Below are 18879 nucleotides of genomic sequence, written 5' to 3'. Positions count from 1 at the left end.
ATGCAAGCATATAAAAAACAGTAAATGAAGCACTTCCACCCGACATGACTCATTTTTTCCACGAATTCTCCTTCCCTTCAAGATAAAGCGATCTTGAACCTATTTTCATTTATTCATGTAACGTGTACAAAATATTTGAATCATAAAAAGCTTTAACAGCTGTAAAAGATGAATATTACTACATATTCTTTATTTATACTCTTCGACTTATAGCCTTAGCTGGAACGGGAAGAAAAAGACTAAAATTATCAAATTAATTCAAATATATCTGAATACTAAGGCTTTTTGTGCAGAAAATGGCTGTCTGTTCTATACGGCTTTTTAACAGGATAAAACAAATGACAGTGCTCGACTCCTTATTAGAGCTCGTAAAGGCAACCTTACCAATTCACTGAGGAACAAGGAAATTAAAAATTATCATCATCACTATCACCTACAGTGAGTAATTTATCATTCTTGCTCTTCACTAGTATCATGTTCCAACAGTGAGTGGCTACAACAAATACAATTAGACAGCTGGCCACAGAAGTGGGAGATAATGTGCTTTTGATGGAGTTTATCCAAGCATGGAGATGGAATGTTTGTAACCCATGCGGCAGAGTTGCTGCGTTTCTATCACAGGAGGAAAAAAATGAAAAACCCTTGCTACTAAAAAAAAATAACAGTTTTAGGGTTTTAGAAAGAATTAAGAATCCGGACACAACTGTAGAGGAGGCTCCAAGGTAACTGAACAGCTCCAAAGGCCAAATCCTGCTTCACAACATGATATGGTACTCTTTCCTTTAAAGAGAAATCATGCATTAGAGGTGTGTTTTGCAGCAGTACCCTAAGCCAGATTTCCAACTGTTACCTAAAAAATTTTGTTTGTCACCTAACGCTGATATGCTAATAGTTACTTTTGGCTCCCAAGTGCAAGACTGGACATGAAAGGATGAAACTGTCTAAAATATAAGCCAACTTCAGCATAGATTTTCCGTAGTCAAAATAATTTTCTCCCGAGTCAACTTAATTTCCTTTCTCTTCCTGAAGGTTTTAATATATCAGTCACGTCCTCTGGTTCATTATCCTTCTTTCATCCCCTTCCTCCCTCCCACTTTTTATACGCATCCTCTGCTCTTTGACAAGATCTCCCGGGAGCAATGAAGAGATACTGCCATTTTCCTCCCGAGGGATATTGTTATTCAGCTAGGAAAGATCAACCTTGATGGACTCACAGGGGAAACACTTGCAAACAAAAGAGAAAGTTTGTCAATTGATTTCTGCACTGAGGGTAATCACCATTATATTTTATCTCAAAAGCTCACACAGCGATCAACTTAGAATACAATTAATGGAATATTTTCCTAGCAGCATCTACTAACTGATATTAGCCAGATGTCTCATTAAAATCAGCAGTGACAAACCCTAGTTCTTTACCAGGAAAATGCACTTTTGCTAGCTAATTTAATTTATTTTTGGCCATTATCTTCGTAAGACTGAAATCAAGTCAACCTGCACTAAAAGTGCCTTGAATCAATTTAATATAATGATTCTAAGCAGTCGCTTCATGCTTCAAAACTCTTCCATCTTTGAAAGCTACAATAATGATAAAGAAGTTTAATACATTTAAGATACTACTGAGATACTACTCAAGGTACTATTAAGTAGTAAACCGTAGGAGGGGGGAAAAAATTAACAGGAAGAATACTTGCTCTAAGAAAAACCTTGACTCCTCCCCACTCCAAAATAACTTCTGAAATCCTGAAGACCACACACAAAGTCGCTGTCAGATTTAAATAATTGTTTTCACTTGATCTTTCCATATTTCTCAGGATAATAATGATTTTCTTGAAGACCCATCTAATTGCCTCAAGACCTGGAAGAGAACCTATTTAGAGCATGAAGCATTTTTAGAGAGTATGGTTTGAACAAGTACATCTCAGGATCACTTGTGATACCGTTAGGATGCACATACAGAGATGTTAGGCTGATCTGTTTAAATGTGATTTTATGCTCTACTAGATAAATATTTACGTTCTCTCATATGTATACCAACAATGACAGTAATTTGTAATCATTTACAGATGGAAGGAGAGACAACTCAGATACGTTTCTATTAGTAAGTAATACTAAGCTGTAAACCACGGGAAGAAAAGGAAAAATTAACAGATTTTTTCCTCTCTGAAAAGAACCTTTACTGTGGTCCTTCCAGCCAAAGAACAGGAAAAAAAAAAAAAATGCTGTTCCTAAGTATCCCCAAAGCAACATGGAACAGATTTCCTACAGCCTTTACAAAACACATCCAGATGTGATTACTTGAACAGTTCACAACAACAGAAATTAAGTATGGAAGAAATGAAGAGGTCAATTTCTCTGTCAAGACTGAAAACAAACAAGCACAATTTCAAATAGTATATACTACAGGGGATTAAAAAAAAGACCAAAGAGAAACTAAGGTCAGACTTTGGAGGTATTGAACATCTTACCACTGAAATTAGAAGGGCAGCCTCTCCTCCTTGAGGAGTCCTGCTGTTGTTCCAATACAATCAAAGCTAAAGTGCTAATTAGTTGCTAAAAAGACCGCCTTGTTGCTTTGATTCCTGTCAGCTTTTACTACTTACTGTCCTGTTACCACATAAAGAAAACACATTGATGGGAAGAAACAACAGATCGCCAGCTAAAAGTTCAGCTTTTCAATGATTAATTTTATGTTACATACTACAACTGGTTAAGGCCACAATTCCTTGCTAAATTACTTCTCATCAGTGCTATGCTTCTGCTAAAACAAGTTCAACAGTAGCAGCAATGCCTTCCAAGCTGTCAATACATCTCCATGGAAGAACACCTATTGTATAGTCCTCTGCACTCATGTAGTACCTTGGAAGGAAGCAGCACACAAGCCACACTCCCCAAAACTCAAATAACTGCATGAACTAGTAGCCGCTCTGCAACTGGATCCACCGAATTGCTAATATATCTCAAGTCTTTCAGTTGATTTTCGTTTGTTTTGTTGTTTCTTAAACAGATGAGTTTAAGAGTAGTCAAGTTCTGACAATAACAGTGGTATGAATTTAGCTTTGCTGTTGATTGCAGCACTTGGAAAAGGACAAATAAATCTGTTTTCACACCTACATGACAGAAAAAGGGCCAAGAAAAAACTCCTTAGAAATCAATTTTAGGTTGTCAACTGAAATAAAACAAAAACACACACAAGCATACAAGGATTTCTTTTCCAACTGCTATTTTGGGTGGAATATTTTCTTTGTAACTAAAACTAACATTTTCAAACGTTAATACCCAAACATGCAAAAAAAAAAATAAAAAAAAAAAATCACAAAACAGAGCAGCCAAGTACATTAAGCTAGAACTGTGGGAAATGTTTGTTTCCTTGTGTAGAAAACAAACGAAACTGAAACAAAACAAAAAGCCAGTAGAACAAAAAACAGATGCAAACAAGAGAAGCATCAAATGTTATTTTCAAAGGACAAATTGCAATCCTAAAACATCTCCTCAAAAATTCTCAACATAAATAATGGACTTTCATTGTTCATTTGCTGCAAGGTTAGGCAGCCTGATATGATGGATGAACTGTCAACTCACAACTAAACTTGTACAATCCATCATAGAAAGAGTAGAAATTTCACTCAAAGTGTCAATAAACCTAAATGATGAAGTGCAAAATACTTTACAGAGTTCTGATCATTTTTTAGAACCTGCATTCACTGCAAAAATTCAGAAACATTGTTCTCCCTGCTCCCCATACCTTCACCCTTCAAGCTGTAAAACGCAGGTGTACATTTTTATTTTTGTCAGTCACCTGATTATTACCACAATCAGGAGCATAGAATTGAAATTATATTTTTGTAAAGGTCTAGTGCTAAGGAAAATGATTTTTACTAACTAAGCTATTTTGCTCTATGCAAACATCAAATATCACCAAGATTTTGTAATGATTTCCATTTACTAATCACTTACTCAAAAGTGGCCAAATTAAGATAACTAGTCCAGGGCTCCAGTAGAGCTTGGTCTGATATCAAAGCTGACCATGTCGAGGCAACTAGACTTGTTTTGTAAATCTATGATTAACTAAAACACTGTAATCCTCTAAATCTTTCCCCATAATTCGAAAAGGGAAACATATTATACATACATAATTGATGATGAAGCTCCAAGATGTTTCCAGGAGCTATTTTTTTTATCTGTCTGCCCTCCACTACCCTATTTGTATGTCTTGTCAATTCAACCACATGGTTTGTACTAAAAGTAACAAGTCTGTATGTTTGTATACAGATATATATACATTTATAAGATCTATCAAGTCTATCTTGCTTCTTAATTGACCAAGACTTGAATGGATTTAGCAAGAGGGGTTTCTCTCAATATTTTAGAGCTGAAGGACGCATACAAAATAATTGCCAATCCTCCACTATACCTGAGACTCCAACTCCTCTTTCATGAAAGCTGTTAGAATTAAATCTCCTAGGTAACAGAACAAGTTAATTGGTATAAACTGAGTTTCCAGACACATTAGATTATACCTTTGTTAACCTCAAGTAATGGCTTTTTTCTCTCCTCTTTAATCAATTTTTTGTACCTCTTTCAAACCTTATCTTCATTCTCAACCCCTCTGACATCACAGAACATAGATGCAAGCTGCTTAAAAATCACTTGAATTTGAAAGCTATCAATAAAAACAGAACTCAATTTTTTGGGATAAATCATTTATTTACCAAAGTTGTAGGTATCAAGTGGGAGATGAGCTTGACTGTCTTTGAACTGCAAAATTTTCTTTGCACTGCGGCACGTGGATTCTCCAATGTTTCTTTGCACTTCACATTAAGAAACATGTTCTGACCCTATTCGTCTGTTTTCTCAAGTAACCAATGAATTGAAATTGTTTGTCCTAAGTGAAGCTGTTTCCTTGGATCACAGAAACAAAAAGCAGTATAGATATAATGTACATATATAAGAAGTTGGAGGCTTTCATAGGCTGGACTGAGAAACATGACAGTTCCTGCTGCAATATTTATTTGAATTTAGGCATGTAACCAATCTTTCAAAATGTGATGGAAAAATTCCAATTCTCATCTTTTGTCTTGTTCATAGAAGTTGTTGTCTTTATGACACCGCAATGTTTGGTTCTGTAAATTAGTTCAGAACAGTTCTTCCTCTAATAGTCCAGCAATTGGGAAAGCAGGTATTTCCCAAGTCTCGCGGGCTTCATGTCTAGAGAATTCACTGCAATGTTCACCCTTTTCTATGCTCATATTCTTTCTATTAAAATTTCTTTAGAGGAAAACAGAACAAAAAACACACAAATCCTTCTGTGTGATTCTTTCCTTCACAACTCCAGTAAACAAAGCAACCTGTGCATCAAAACTAAGTAAAATTCCTAGGGTATCCCCACATAGGTACCAATCTACACATTTCTAACTATTTTAACTATAATTATTATTGTTGGAATATGTAAACGTGTTCAGACTATCTTTACTTCAGAAGTCACTCACACTCAAATATATTTATTTTACTAACTTTGCATTTGAATATCTTCCTCGATTTCAAAACCCGAACAATATACACAATAAAAATTACGCGGGCACTTGCAGAAATGAAGACGGAACACTTTCAACTCAACTTTCAATCCAAAAATGAGTATTTCTCTGTTCTCTCATTACGAACTGATAATCAACGACCAAGAAAAAAAGCAGCAAAATGAACACATGTTAGTGTAAATTCATACTGAACAATGTAGGTGCAACTTCAGAGTATTTCAAACATGCCCTGGCACTGAGATCTTACTTAATTCTGAAGGTCGGACTGAAAACATTTTTTCCCCCTTTCTTTTCATATTGACTAGTGTTTCATAGACAAATAATATTTAATTTAGTAAGATCAGTCACCCATTTGTTGGGGAGTCTTCATTCAATTTAATGCAGCATACCCTATAATATCAAGATAAATAAGCTTATGTTTGCTGTTACTACAATAACCCCATCGATGAAATTCCACAGCCTTTCTAGAACTAGTGGTCTTTTGAATATAACTCATTAATTTACGTACAGTAAATTAATACAGTATATTAACTTAAATACAAAACATAATGACAGACGCAATAAAAACTTTATCACCCAAATGTCTGTTCCCCTTCAGTCTTTGCATGTGAAGATTAGGAACTTCCCTGTGTGACAAACTGTGTTTGTCATACGAGCTGCTACAAATTTACTGCAAGAGCTATAATTTATCTGTCTCCCAGATTCTCTATTTTTTTCACTATCTTATTCAACTCAGAAAAGCTCTTCAGAGAACTCTGACTATAATATTCTGCAGCACAATGGTAACAACCTGTCTGAACAGAAATGTTGTGTTTCCAAAAATGGGCTAGAGAACAACAACAATAAAAAAAACAATGCTAAGATGCATTGTGCTTCCTTTCTTCATCTTACCTGTACCTGTATATCATAATACTACTATAGGAGTTTAATATTCACCTCTCATTAGAGAGAGGGCTCATTTCACACCTCTGTAAAGTTGAAGTGAAAGTTTCAAACCAAGGATTGATGATAAATACACTGTCTGTTAGTTCAACGTGATACTGACCATACATAAAGAAATAAAATGTCTTACCGTGCACTTTGTACTTGTTGTAATTGTTAGGGTGAATTCCGAAGAGAATTCTAAATCTGAAGTGGATGCAGTATTACAGTCGATACGCTGTTGAAAGGAAAAAAACAATACCGTCAGTAACAGTGCTTATAAGAAATTAAGATGTCTCTTTGGATGACCTTTACGTGCTTTTCGGTTGCTCCATAAAAAGATAACTTTTATAGACCAATACTAACACAGCTCTTTGAAATGCCAAGAGGAGACTTAAAAACAGCCTAATCATATACGTACACTGCCCAAATACACAAAATCCCTCTTCCTCAGTGTCAACACAAAAAAATACTGACTAGTAGCTGTTTTGAACTAGGCATGGTAGCTCACTCTGTTCAAGCAAGTTGCTCTTAGGTAACTTTCTTCATGACAGCTCCCAGTAGTTGACATTCACGAGCATTCACAAGCACACATACACATATCCTCAGCAGCAATTAGTTTATATGGCCACAATTTGTCAAGTCACTTCTGTTGAGGAAGCATTCTTAGCGTTCGTTGAGACCTCTTTCCACATTTTTTTTTCTTTAAACTTTGACCTGTTTTACTTCTTGTTCCTGTAGCCACATGGTAGACTATAGTATTCAACTGATCTGGGTTAGAAGACAACTTTTTTTTTTTTATTATTATTTGCCAGATTAGTTTTGTATTGTTCACAAAATAACTGAGGTCAAAAACCATCTCTGGAAATCTGTTCGTCCAAGCACTTAACCAAAGCCACATCTACTACACCAGGTTGCTCCAGCTCACGTTCAGATGGCTTCTGAATATCTCCAAGGATGGATATCCAAAACCAATCTGGGCAACCTGTGCCATTGTTCTATTGCCCTCACAGTAAAATAAGTTTCCTTATGTTTCCTTAAGTGGAACCGCATCCCTGCATGACAGACATAGCTTCAGATGCTTCATGAGCTTTGTGGTCCTTCAGCAGACTCCCTCCAGTACATCCAGCTAGCTCATGCACTGGGAAGGCCAACACCAGGCACAGCCATCCACCAGTGAGCTCCCTGGGACTCGTGAGCAGACAAAGCTCCCCCCCCTTGAACTGCTGGCATCAATCCTCCTAGCGCAGCCCACGGGGCTGCCTGGCTGCCTTCACTGCGAGGGCTCGTTGCTGGCTCACAGTCAACTTGGTCTTAACAAAGGTCCCCAGCTGCCTTTCTGCAAAGCTGCTTTCCAGCCAGTAAGGCCCCCAGCCTGTATGGGGGGTTATTCCTCCCCACGTGTGCAGTTTGCACAGCCCTTGAATGGACTGCAGAGGACTCTTGACCCATTTCTCCAGCCACAGTGGGAAGAGAACTGCTTCTCTGCTTTCACACTCTCACAAAACAATGGCATCCAGTATGTATCAATACCGACAGATGACACTGCAACCTACATTTCCACTTTTTTTTTTTTTTTTTTTTTAAGACAGATGTACCAATTTTTGAAAGTTAAAATCCTCAGTCTTCAGTTCATGAAAATTCTATCACGCTGGCCCTGTATGAAGTACTTTAGTTTGCCTATTCACCTGAAATGCTTTATCCAAGCATGTCTTATTGTGTTGACATTAAATCCTACATACAGTATTAGTCAGTATTACTTGATGCTGCCTCAGGTTTCTTCAGGGACTTTCTTTCTTCCTGAAAACTTACATTATTAACTATTCAAAACAAGCAGCAGCTAGTATGAACAAGTAGACTAAAATATCGTCAGTAATCTTCATATGATAAATTGGAACATTTTTAAACTTTCTCTCAAAAATACAATCTATTTGTTATGTGGAATGGCTATTGATTAAAACAATTTACCTGTAATGCTGCTGTTGCTCAACTCATTAATTTTACTACTTTCTACTGTAATTCCAGCCAATGAGCTCATACATAGCCTTGAGTGTATTTTAAAAACCATGATTGTTACTGAGAAAAAATGAATATAAAACCATTAGGTACAGAAGTTATTAGAAATGCTACACAATGACAAATTTCACTGAGCCCATACTGTGCTGGTCAGTGACTGCTTATAATTACAGACTTAAAAAGGGACATTTTTAAAATGACAGCAGCTTGTAGGCTGCACTGGGCAAATTTAACTATAGTTATTATCAACTTTCTGGGTTAGGATGTGTTGTTTGTTTTCTTGTCTAATAAACCGATGTAACTTAACTTTTCCACCCAGTTGTCCATTTAGAGCACATTGCATGTTCTTCGTTTAGTATACCAAGCTTGACCCATTTGCTAGAGGTTTTTGAACTTCATTTCCACTTGAGTTAGAACAAAGTGCTATAAATACAGGTGCATACAGGTGAAAAGTACCTCTGTCTCACTTACAGCACAAACAAACCTCTCGGCTAACTACAGCTTCACTTTCTTGATCTCAACACTACTGTTTCGTGTGCTTAAAGCCACTAACATTAGAATTTATCTTCCCTAAAATTACAGATCTACAAACTGTATTTCACCAGTTGCATTGATCATTCTATCCTCTCCTTACATACAAGGAGAGCAGATACGTGTAAACCTGAAGTCACACAAATTGTTATAGATGTCAAGACAGACATGTGTCAAGCCCCTTAACGTGGATTTTATTACATGGACTAAAGAGGGAGTCTAGTGAACAAGCTAAGACAGTAAAACATAAGGCATCCATGACGACTATCATCTGTGAAGAAGAAATACTTAGAGGAAAAAAAAATGCACACAAGAAGAAATAATAGAAGGAAACTTCTGACCTGATTACTGAACTATTAAGAAGGATCTGGTATGGTACCTTAATAACAGTGGCTGTAGATATAAGTGTATTTGGATCCAGCACCTCCACAACCGCTTCTGGAATTACAGCCTTCTTCATGCAAGACATGTCAAAGCCATATACATCTTCCCAGAAGAGCAGCTTGTCTGCATGTTTATTCATATCCCCCACAGCTACTAGACTAATGGTGCAGATGTCGGGATAAACTGTAACAACAAAACACAGATTGATTTTTAGACATGCAAAAAAATTTACATTTTTTCTTTTTAAATGATTAACATCTTAAAAACACATAAGAGATTTTTCTTCCATTCTTAGATAAGACACTTTTCCTGCTGCTTTCTTCTCTGGCATCACATTTTCCACAGAAGAGACTAGACGTTACAACTCAATTTTGCCATGTTACTCTGCTAACAGTATTAACCATTCATGAGAATATTTCCTTTCAGTTGAATCCCACTGCCAGGGCATAACTGGAAATTTCACGTTTGATGAAAATTTTTTGGAACATCTTATTCTGCTTCTATACACAGACTGCCCTGAAACATATTTAATAACTACTAGATGGATAGATACCCAGAGGAAAATTCAGGTCAGGCCACTGAAGGAACAAATAATCTCTGCCAGAAGACCTTATTTCCAAAACAGCGCAAATATTATCACTCGGGTATTTTAATCCTGTTTCCTGTCATTAGTTGGCTGATACATGCCTTCGAACCTAACCATGACTTTTGGGTACTGAGAAAGAATAAACACTCTTCTTCTACTTGCACCTGAACAACATGGAAGCAACCTAACAGACAGAAGACAACTTCCTCTTCAATTTTTCCCCACAGTTTTAGGATGACAGCTCTTTCTTACATTGTCTTCACATTTGTACTCTGTCCTTACAAGAATATTTTCAGGACACGTATTCAATATAGTAGAACGTGACTAACATTTTCCTTCTCAACATCTTCCTAGAGGAAAGCTAGTCCATCTCTTTCCACTACTGATTGGAGAAGACACACCGAACAGCTGCTGTGAATATGGCTCTCTACAGCACTATCAAAGAGTAAGAGAAGCTCAATGTAAAGCTTATATTTAACTAGGCTTCTTTCCAAAAAGACATTTCCCCTTTCTGTTAGAGCTTTAAAGCCTTCCAAGTCACACAAGTTGAATTCTTGATCTGGCTTCAGAGCAGAATGCTTACTATTAAGCACCTTTACTTTATTTTCTTACATCAATGTGGCAACGTTAGCGAGACTGAAACTAAGTTTCTTTTTTCTTCCAAAAAATCTGGTGAAGTGTAAAATAAATTTTGTCTTCAGCTCTGCTTGAAATTGTAGCTTATCAAAATTAATATGGAAAAAGCACTAGTCAGAAAGGTGCTATTTTTTGCCTTGTAAAATAGCAAAGACAGAAATAGAAAACTGATATTAGACCTGTAATACAGCGAGAGTATGTTTATCCTAAAGGAAATTATCTTATACACATTATAAAAGCAACTCTTCTCTAAAGAAGCTTTTTTTTTCCCATGTGAAGAGGTTCAAGCAAGCAACCACCTCTACAGCCGGAATGACTAGATAATGCAAAATATGAGTGCACACTGCCATTTTTCTCACATTCTGACTGCTTAAGCCAGAATACTAAATGAATATCAGCTAGCTTAAATTGGAATCCCATTGGTGAAGTACCACCTCCACTTTGCAGATGAGAATTGAAAGCAGAAGGTTTTTCCAGGAGCAGCCTACAATTAACTCAGCAGCGAAAACGTAATTAGTTGAATGCCTCCCTGTTTTGATTCCCATCAATCTTGTTTGAAACAAATGAGTTGATTCCAGCATACCTGACAGCTCTCACATGCACAGAGATCTGGCAGTAGGAGTATTTGCAAGTACTTTCTGGAGCAAGCTATAAAGGTTTTTCATTTCTTAAAGCCCTCATTTACTGTTTACTGATGTGAGAACTGTGTTATGGTAGGCTTTACCTCACAGCGTTGCAAACCTCCAAGAGTCACCACTAACATCGTCCCAAAGACGGCATGGGACAGACAACAACAGCAAGTGACTACAGGATGCAAGGGATGTAGCAAGAGGATACAAAAGGGGTAAAAAAAGACCTGATGTCTCTAGTTACAGGTCATACTTTGAGAAATGAGATAGCAAGCTAGAGGTAGCAAAACTGCCAACAAAAACAACAGCAAAAAAATATTTGAAAACTATTTTTTCAGAAAAATAAATCTGAGTTCCACAAACAAGGCACAAGCATGAGATTACAGTCATGTATCCAATTTCTAAATTTACAAACCCAACCATTGTTTAGAAGCTTACACTATATTGAAGTCTGACTGGAAATCTAAGCATGTTGTGTAAATATCAGATTAAATCTTCTAAAGGCAGCAGAGTTCTGTCAATGTTTAAAATCACCCGCTTAAAACTGCATCTTACATTTCAACTAAAACCCTTGTTTCTCCAAAAACCCTCTGCTTTTCCTGCAACCTTATAACATTTGCCTGTGCAATCCTGACAGATTTGTCTTTTTTTTTCTGATTAAGGTTATAATGTAATAATTATTCTTTCTCACAGGTGAAACAACCAAAATGCTGACTGGACAAAAGCACATGCTCCACAATGCGCTCTCAGATTCATCGTTTTGACATCTGTGTCCTTCTCGACTGAGTGCTCTCAAGTCATCTGTCACTAGTAACAGCTCACGTGGTAGACAGAATATGAGGGGAAATCCTTTAGCCCTTAGCAATGCTTCACAAACTTCAGGACACTGAAGGGTAAGGCAGTAATCCTCTGGATATGCAGAAGGAATTCCAAGTGAATACCAGCATCTTTTTGACTTGAACAAGAAAATAGTATTTCATTTTGAATGACGACTTCCTTACGTATGTCACCCCCTCACCCATGTGTGCTGCGCTCAAGTATATGGAAAAAAATACACCCAAGCAAGTACCAGCTCTACAGAACAAGCAGATGGGTCCTGGGCAGCAAGAATTTTGTGCTCCCAAACAATGCTATTATATACTGTACACATTACCCTAAACGGTTTGACATAATCCACTTCAGTATGCCAATAGGAACTGAAGTAACCACGATATGACCGACTGCACACAAATCTGGAAATTTGGATTCTATTCCTGCCTCAGTCACTGGAAGATCTGGCCAAATCACAGCTGCTCCTATCCCCGTTCTCAGCTTTCAAACAGCCCCAATAAATAACGATCTTGGGCTCAATGGTATTTCATGACTTGAGACAGAATTAAGCTTTACAGTAGATTCAGGAGTTTCTCTCTTAAGACTTCACCTCAGAATGAGCTCTTCATTTCAGCTCATCCCCATTTGGATGTGCCCACAGTTCTGCTATTCATCCACACTGCATAGTGTCAGTCTTGCTGATTGCTGAGCAATTTTGGCACAAAGCTCAAGCACAGCCATTTCCCTGCTATGCAAACTGGCAGAGGAGAGTAATGGGAAGCATCTGAAGGAAAAAGCGTCCCACTTAAAATCTGGCTACACCTATCAGTGACTCTGTAACACAGTATGCCTTGGGAAGAGTCAACTAAGAACCTGAGATCCTTCTCAGACCACAAAGGTTAAGTGCACTGCAGAGCCAGCACACCTTCTCTCTCAAAGAAAACATGGGGAAGCTCGAGCTGCTAAAAAACACACCACCAATACAGAAAGATGCTGGCGAACAAGATGCTGTCACAGTTTCTGCAGAGGTCAGAAATGCCTGGCCCTTTTCAGAAAGCTTTGGAAGCACTAGCTGAACAGGAAATCATTCCTTACAGTTTCAGAGGATGTCTTCAAATTTAGTAACTACATTGTTACGTAAAATGACTAGCATATATTTATACAGAGCTCACCCAACTGCATTCCAGATACGGCTGCAGTGCTCTACAATACACAAAAAAGCACTCCTCTTCTGCTACGCTATTCAAGAGGCTTCTAAATATTTTAATACATAAACAGTCATCTCTTCCTTACATATTCAGGTTTGCGATCAGACGTTAAACAATTGCATAAAAAAGCCTTTTTTCTGCTGCACTCTAGCATACAAAAGCTCAGTGCAATCACAGCAAAGCACTGCAGCGAGCACTGTTACATAGTCATTAATCCAATCATTAAGTCAGTGTAGTGAAACTAACTATGTGCATGGTTAGCACAAAAGGGGGGAAAAAAACAGACCGATGACTACGATTGAAAAGGTCAATATGAAATACAATACTGACAAAGGAATTAACTGAAAGGAATAAAGCATATGCAGAGCTTGTGCAGAAAACTGCATCACATTAGTAATAAATACTCGCAGGCATTTAAACACTGCTTAAGATGATTCTATCTAATCTACTTAAAAAGGATGAAAGAACTCTACTTCAAAGTATTTTTTTTCTTCTGTCACTTCCCCACCCTCCAACAACAAAGAAAAAGAATATATTCTTAATGGAAATGAATATCCTAAACTGAAACAAAGCAATTCCATTAGTTATTTCACCTGGCTTCGTATGTTCGAAACTGTATGTCCTCCTCACACATCATCTGCCAACTTGGAACGCACCCTATTCCCTTTCCCTCTAATTCATCTGAGAACAGATAATTTTGAACTTTTCTTCTTACAAGAAAGTTGTAGCTTTCTCAAACAGTAATATATCTTACCCAATAAAAACTGTATTCTTCCATTTCTAGTTTTGCAGAAACTGGTATTTATGGAGGAGAAAATGAACACAAGGTTTTCTGATGGCTGCTAATTAGCCTCATGTATTTTGAAAGGTTTTAAGTCCAACACTATAATTCCATTAAGGCATTTCTAGATTTTTATTTGTCCAGATTGGCTGCATTGATCATTTTTCAACTCAAAGGATCTGGGAAAAATACAGACAGCATTCCAGTCTTAACTTTAACTATTACAGCCTGAGGTTACCATCCAACTGCTGTGAATAACAAAATAATATTCCGGAACACAGAAGTTAACTCTTGAAATTAAGTTTATTAAATTGCTACTGTCCCCCATCTCCCTCCCTCCTGTGTAGCCATGTGGGAAGAAATAGGGAGGAAAAATTTAGACTATGCTTAAGAATAAATAACCCCCTTCTATTCTTAAAAGCACCATTAACTTGACACCTTGATACCCCAGCTAATATCCTTCTACTACCCATACAGTAAATTAATGCCTCGAAGCTCCTACTAATGGTAACATTATTCATTTAGACTGGCAACTTTCTCATCCATGCATAGCTTATTCCAAGTCTCTGAGTTCATTTAGCTTTCCCCCAGAGCTAAATTTATTAGAAGAATTACGCGCACCAACCTGAGCCTCCCTCTGCCAGGTACTTGTCCTTTGCATAGATGACAGAATCCAGCATAGACTCAAAGAGAAGGAAGTAACCCTGTTCACAAAAAGAGGAAAAGAACTTATAAGTCATTACACTTTTACGCAGCATATTTAATCAACATACAGATTGACTTCATCAATACAGTTTAAGAACTTTATATACCCATACACCTTAGTAAAAGCCAGCACCTGGTGAGTTTCTCAACACTAGCATGGTCACTTCAGCACTTTAATTACGTATCATCTTTAATTCCCACACTACAAAAATATTAACATTTACTAAATTCATAAACTGTAGGCAACAAATATCCATCTACACCAACAATTACCTGACTCCCATAACATACAAAGAAATGAAATTTACTTTAAACCCCAAGAGAAAAGCTCTATGGATCGATTTTGTAGTCACAACTCCGAGGTGCCATATGAAAAAATTAAAAAATAAAATCCCTTTGTCCTTGGCATTACCTACAATAGCATTACATACAATTAACCTTTTAAATTAAACCTTCAGTTTCGACTCTTAAAAGTGAAGTCCAAATTTCCAAGAGATATATGGCCATTTGTTTATCAATGTATTTACTATTTTACACTTTTTCTATCTTTCAAGTTTGAATATGATCATTACTCCTGCTGAATACTCTCAACATGCTTCATCCACTTTCTTTGGACATCAAATTACTTAATGACAAATCATACCAGCACACACTTCATTTTTTCACTTCATGTCCAAATTCTCATTTGGCTTGAAACACTACTTCACCATGGGGTTTGATTTATGCACCGACAGCCAGTAGGAAAGAACAAAAAAGATAACGGCAAGTCCAGACTCTGGACTTGTAGCCCTACAAGCCTGGGTAGCTGTAATCAAACAAAGCAAAGCTGCAAAGACTTCTTTCGTCATCTTTCCTACAATTCCGTATTTGGAATTGTGATTTGTTTAGTTGCTGCTGTTCTTCATTTCATCAAGCCACCCTACTGAAGACAGCACTGCATGTGAACTGTATTGTTAAGATATCAAGTTGGCTTCAAGTTTATTTCATCTTCTTAGTTATCCAAGGTTCCTAAATTTAAAAAATGCAGCAAGTTCATAATTGTTCTCATAAACGTCCCCATCCACATTGCAGCCTTCAGAACTAAAAAACAAACAAAACCAGAAAACGAGAAACCTGAAGCAGGATGCATCCGTGTTGGGAACGATGACACAAACTCCCTCTTCTTATCCTATTTCTTCTGGTAAGAGGACAGTGCTCTACTGCATACTTTTCTTCCAAATACTGTCTATTCTGTCACTTCCCTGCTTAACCTTTATAAAATTCTTACACTAAGTCCCAAAATGAACACCGCTGCTTTGTGAGCAATACCATTTTCGTAAGCCTAGCAAAATGGTTGAAAAGGCCAGGAGCTCCTATGGCATCAGACAGACAGTATTTTAAGCCTCCAGCAAGCCAAAAGCACAGGCTGGAAACAGTTTTCTTTTTTAGTTCTTATTCTTGCGATTTTACGATTGGATATGTTTGATTCATACAAATTCTTTTCAGATGCTTTTAACTGAAAACATGACCTCCAGGACACAGCGTAAGATTAGTTAACAGCAACAGTCAGTGAGTTAGAAAGCAACATCTCTACGGATCAATTCCTCACTTATTTCTTCCTGACTAAAATTACCGTTATCTAAAATGCCTGCCAACCAAGCCTAAGGGGTGCAGTTGGAAGACACACATTTTAACGAGAAATCCAGTGAAATTCTCACCGTCCTTTCCCTGACCCTTGCGTTCTGCCATTGCTGTTGCCCCCCCATCCCCAATTCAACTTCGCATTCCTGCAAGTTACGTAAACCATCACTGGTACTGAAGTCATTTATTACTTCTACCAAAGCGTCTTGCTCTGTGTGCCGTGCTCATCTGCAGTGTAATTTAGAATGCAATTTCACAGGCTGCTGCCTCACCTGTAGGGGTGCCATCTGGAAAGAGAATTATACCTGACGTTTTGTCCCCGTGATGCTGTGGGGCAGCACTCTTGCTTCCACCCCAAGAAGCATTCAGGGGTTTTGTTTCCTTCTTCAATGCGTATTAGCATCCTCAAAATTAATGACTGCAAAGAGATCTCTAGAATACAAATCTGTGAGCAGAATATTAATAATTTCATCTTGCTAGTAGCTAACACACCTAAAATGTCTCATGTCCCTTTTACCCATATTTTGTGTTTTGCAACAGGATTATAAAACGCTCACGCAACTTGGACAGTTTAATGCCCTGCACTGTTAAATTTTCTTAATTATTCTAACAGACTACACTGCTCTGAAGTTCTTTTTCATTTTATTTCAAAACTAGGTAAAATATTTTGCAAATAGATCAAAATATAGGTAGGGGAAGTTTTTTTGTTTGTTTGTTTTGTTTTTGTTTTGTTTTGTTTTTAACAAGACTGCTTCAGTATTCATTATAATCTTCACGGTGAAAAATGAGATTAAACTACTTAAAAGCATTAAGACACAAGAACAATATTTAATTTCAAGTATACCTGACTGTGTGGAAAGTGCCAAAGAAAAATACTACGCTTAAAAAAAATACTTCAGTTTAGGACCATCTCCTGTACATTTCCCTTATCCATTCCTATCAAATGCATTATTCCAAATCGTTTTTGCTGTTCGTATTTTCTGCTTGTTGGTGAAATCGATATAAATGAAGGATTGTTTTCAAGAAGTGGCATTAGCATCCTTACAATTGCAAAAATCGTTACCATTTTTAGTACAGCAGAAAAAAACAAGCAATGAAAAAACTGAGAAGCAATGTTTACCTACTTGAAGAAGTGGTGCTTTTTCTCCTCTTATCAAAGAGGATTTCATTATTTTTTGTAACAACTGAATCTGGCCTAGTAATCAAATTCATTGACTACCAAAACTCAACATTTAATGAGATAAAAGGCAGCTATCAAACTACTGCTTCATCAAGTGGATTGTTTTTTTTAAACCCTGTCAGTATAAAACGTGCATTATTTCCTGAGATCAACTTTTTACCTACAAGGTTTCCATTGGACTGCAAGGTGAAACAAGTTACAGAATACCTAAAACAGTAGTCAACAGACTCAACTTTATGTTAGAAAGTGCTGTCTCACATTAATAGATAAACAAAACCAATGGGGCCTGCTTGATTTTGTGAAAAATCACTTTTTACTCAACACAATCTCACAAAATAAAAAAAAAAAAAAACAAAACATGGCATGTTTAAATGAGAAGCAGCAGCTACATGTGAACTCTTCTACATGGTCTGCTGCAGCACCATTTCCCTCACATTAAGTGAGCCTTCACGCTGATCTCTAATGTATGCTTTAACTCAAAACATAAAAACAACATCAAATAAAAACACACTGCTGTCAGAGCAAGCCCACACATTGCAAAACCACAGCTCGACTCTGATTCTGTACACCCCATTTTGCCCTTAACCAAAAGCAAGATGAGCGAGAACACCATAAGGGGAGATGTCAAGAGTGGACAAATGACACCCATTATTAAGGGGGCAGACAAAAAGGAAAAAATTCCTTTCATAAAAAAAATTCACTGTAGAGAAATGAAAGCACTGAGGTACTTCATATGCTCCTTTGCATAAAAAAGAATTTTTACATGGAATTTAAATTATATTTTTACTGTGCTACGGGAACTGAACGTTCTTACTAAACAATCCCTCAAACATGAACAGAAACAATACAGAGTATCAAGATAAAAGAAACATTACTAAATATTAGAAAATCACCACCACTTCCATCAAAACAGAAGAAAGGAGGTAACAGATGACTTGCAGTACTTCAGATACACTTACTTCCTAGTACTTCTCCCAAGATTTGGACTACCTCCCATTCAAGACCCATCCCGACAGCATTTCAAAATTACCTAATAGTAAGCACGCAATCAAGTAAATAGATGTGTGGTATCGGCTACCCAAACAACACAAGCATTAGATTCAATTCTTGGCTTCCATTAAGAATCCATCTTTTTCCCAGTTGTTACTTCTGTAAGGCTACATTGCATATTCAGTATCATAAAGCCTTACACAAGCCAGCCATTTATGAGAATGCAGTGTATTCTACTGCAGTATGAGACAACCAGCTCGGACAATTATCCCTCACAATTTTTAAAAAAAGGTCAAAAAACGCAGTTATTTTTCAAGCAAACGCAACTCTCAACCTCCAGCTTCGTACTCT

At 37.1% G+C, this 18879-nt stretch overlaps 1 protein-coding gene across 1 annotated transcript in view; it reads right to left on the bottom strand.

Moving 5' to 3' along the window:
• Positions 1-18879, bottom strand: part of PRMT3 (protein arginine methyltransferase 3) — a 52734-nt gene that overhangs the window by 14752 nt on the left and 19103 nt on the right. Inside the window, exons 7-9 of the mRNA XM_082761153.1 lie at positions 14659-14737; positions 9379-9566; positions 6604-6690 (exon numbers count right to left, since the gene is read on the bottom strand). Of these exons, the coding sequence (XP_082617279.1) occupies positions 6604-6690; positions 9379-9566; positions 14659-14737 (354 nt within the window). The remainder of the gene's footprint in view (positions 1-6603; positions 6691-9378; positions 9567-14658; positions 14738-18879) is intronic.

This window comes from Aythya marila, assembly GCF_965140915.1.
Source record: "Aythya marila genome assembly, chromosome: 5".
NCBI classification, from domain to species: Eukaryota; Metazoa; Chordata; class Aves; order Anseriformes; family Anatidae; genus Aythya; species Aythya marila.
Note: the sequence above shows the minus strand (reverse complement) of the source record. Positions and strands in the feature narration are given on the sequence as shown.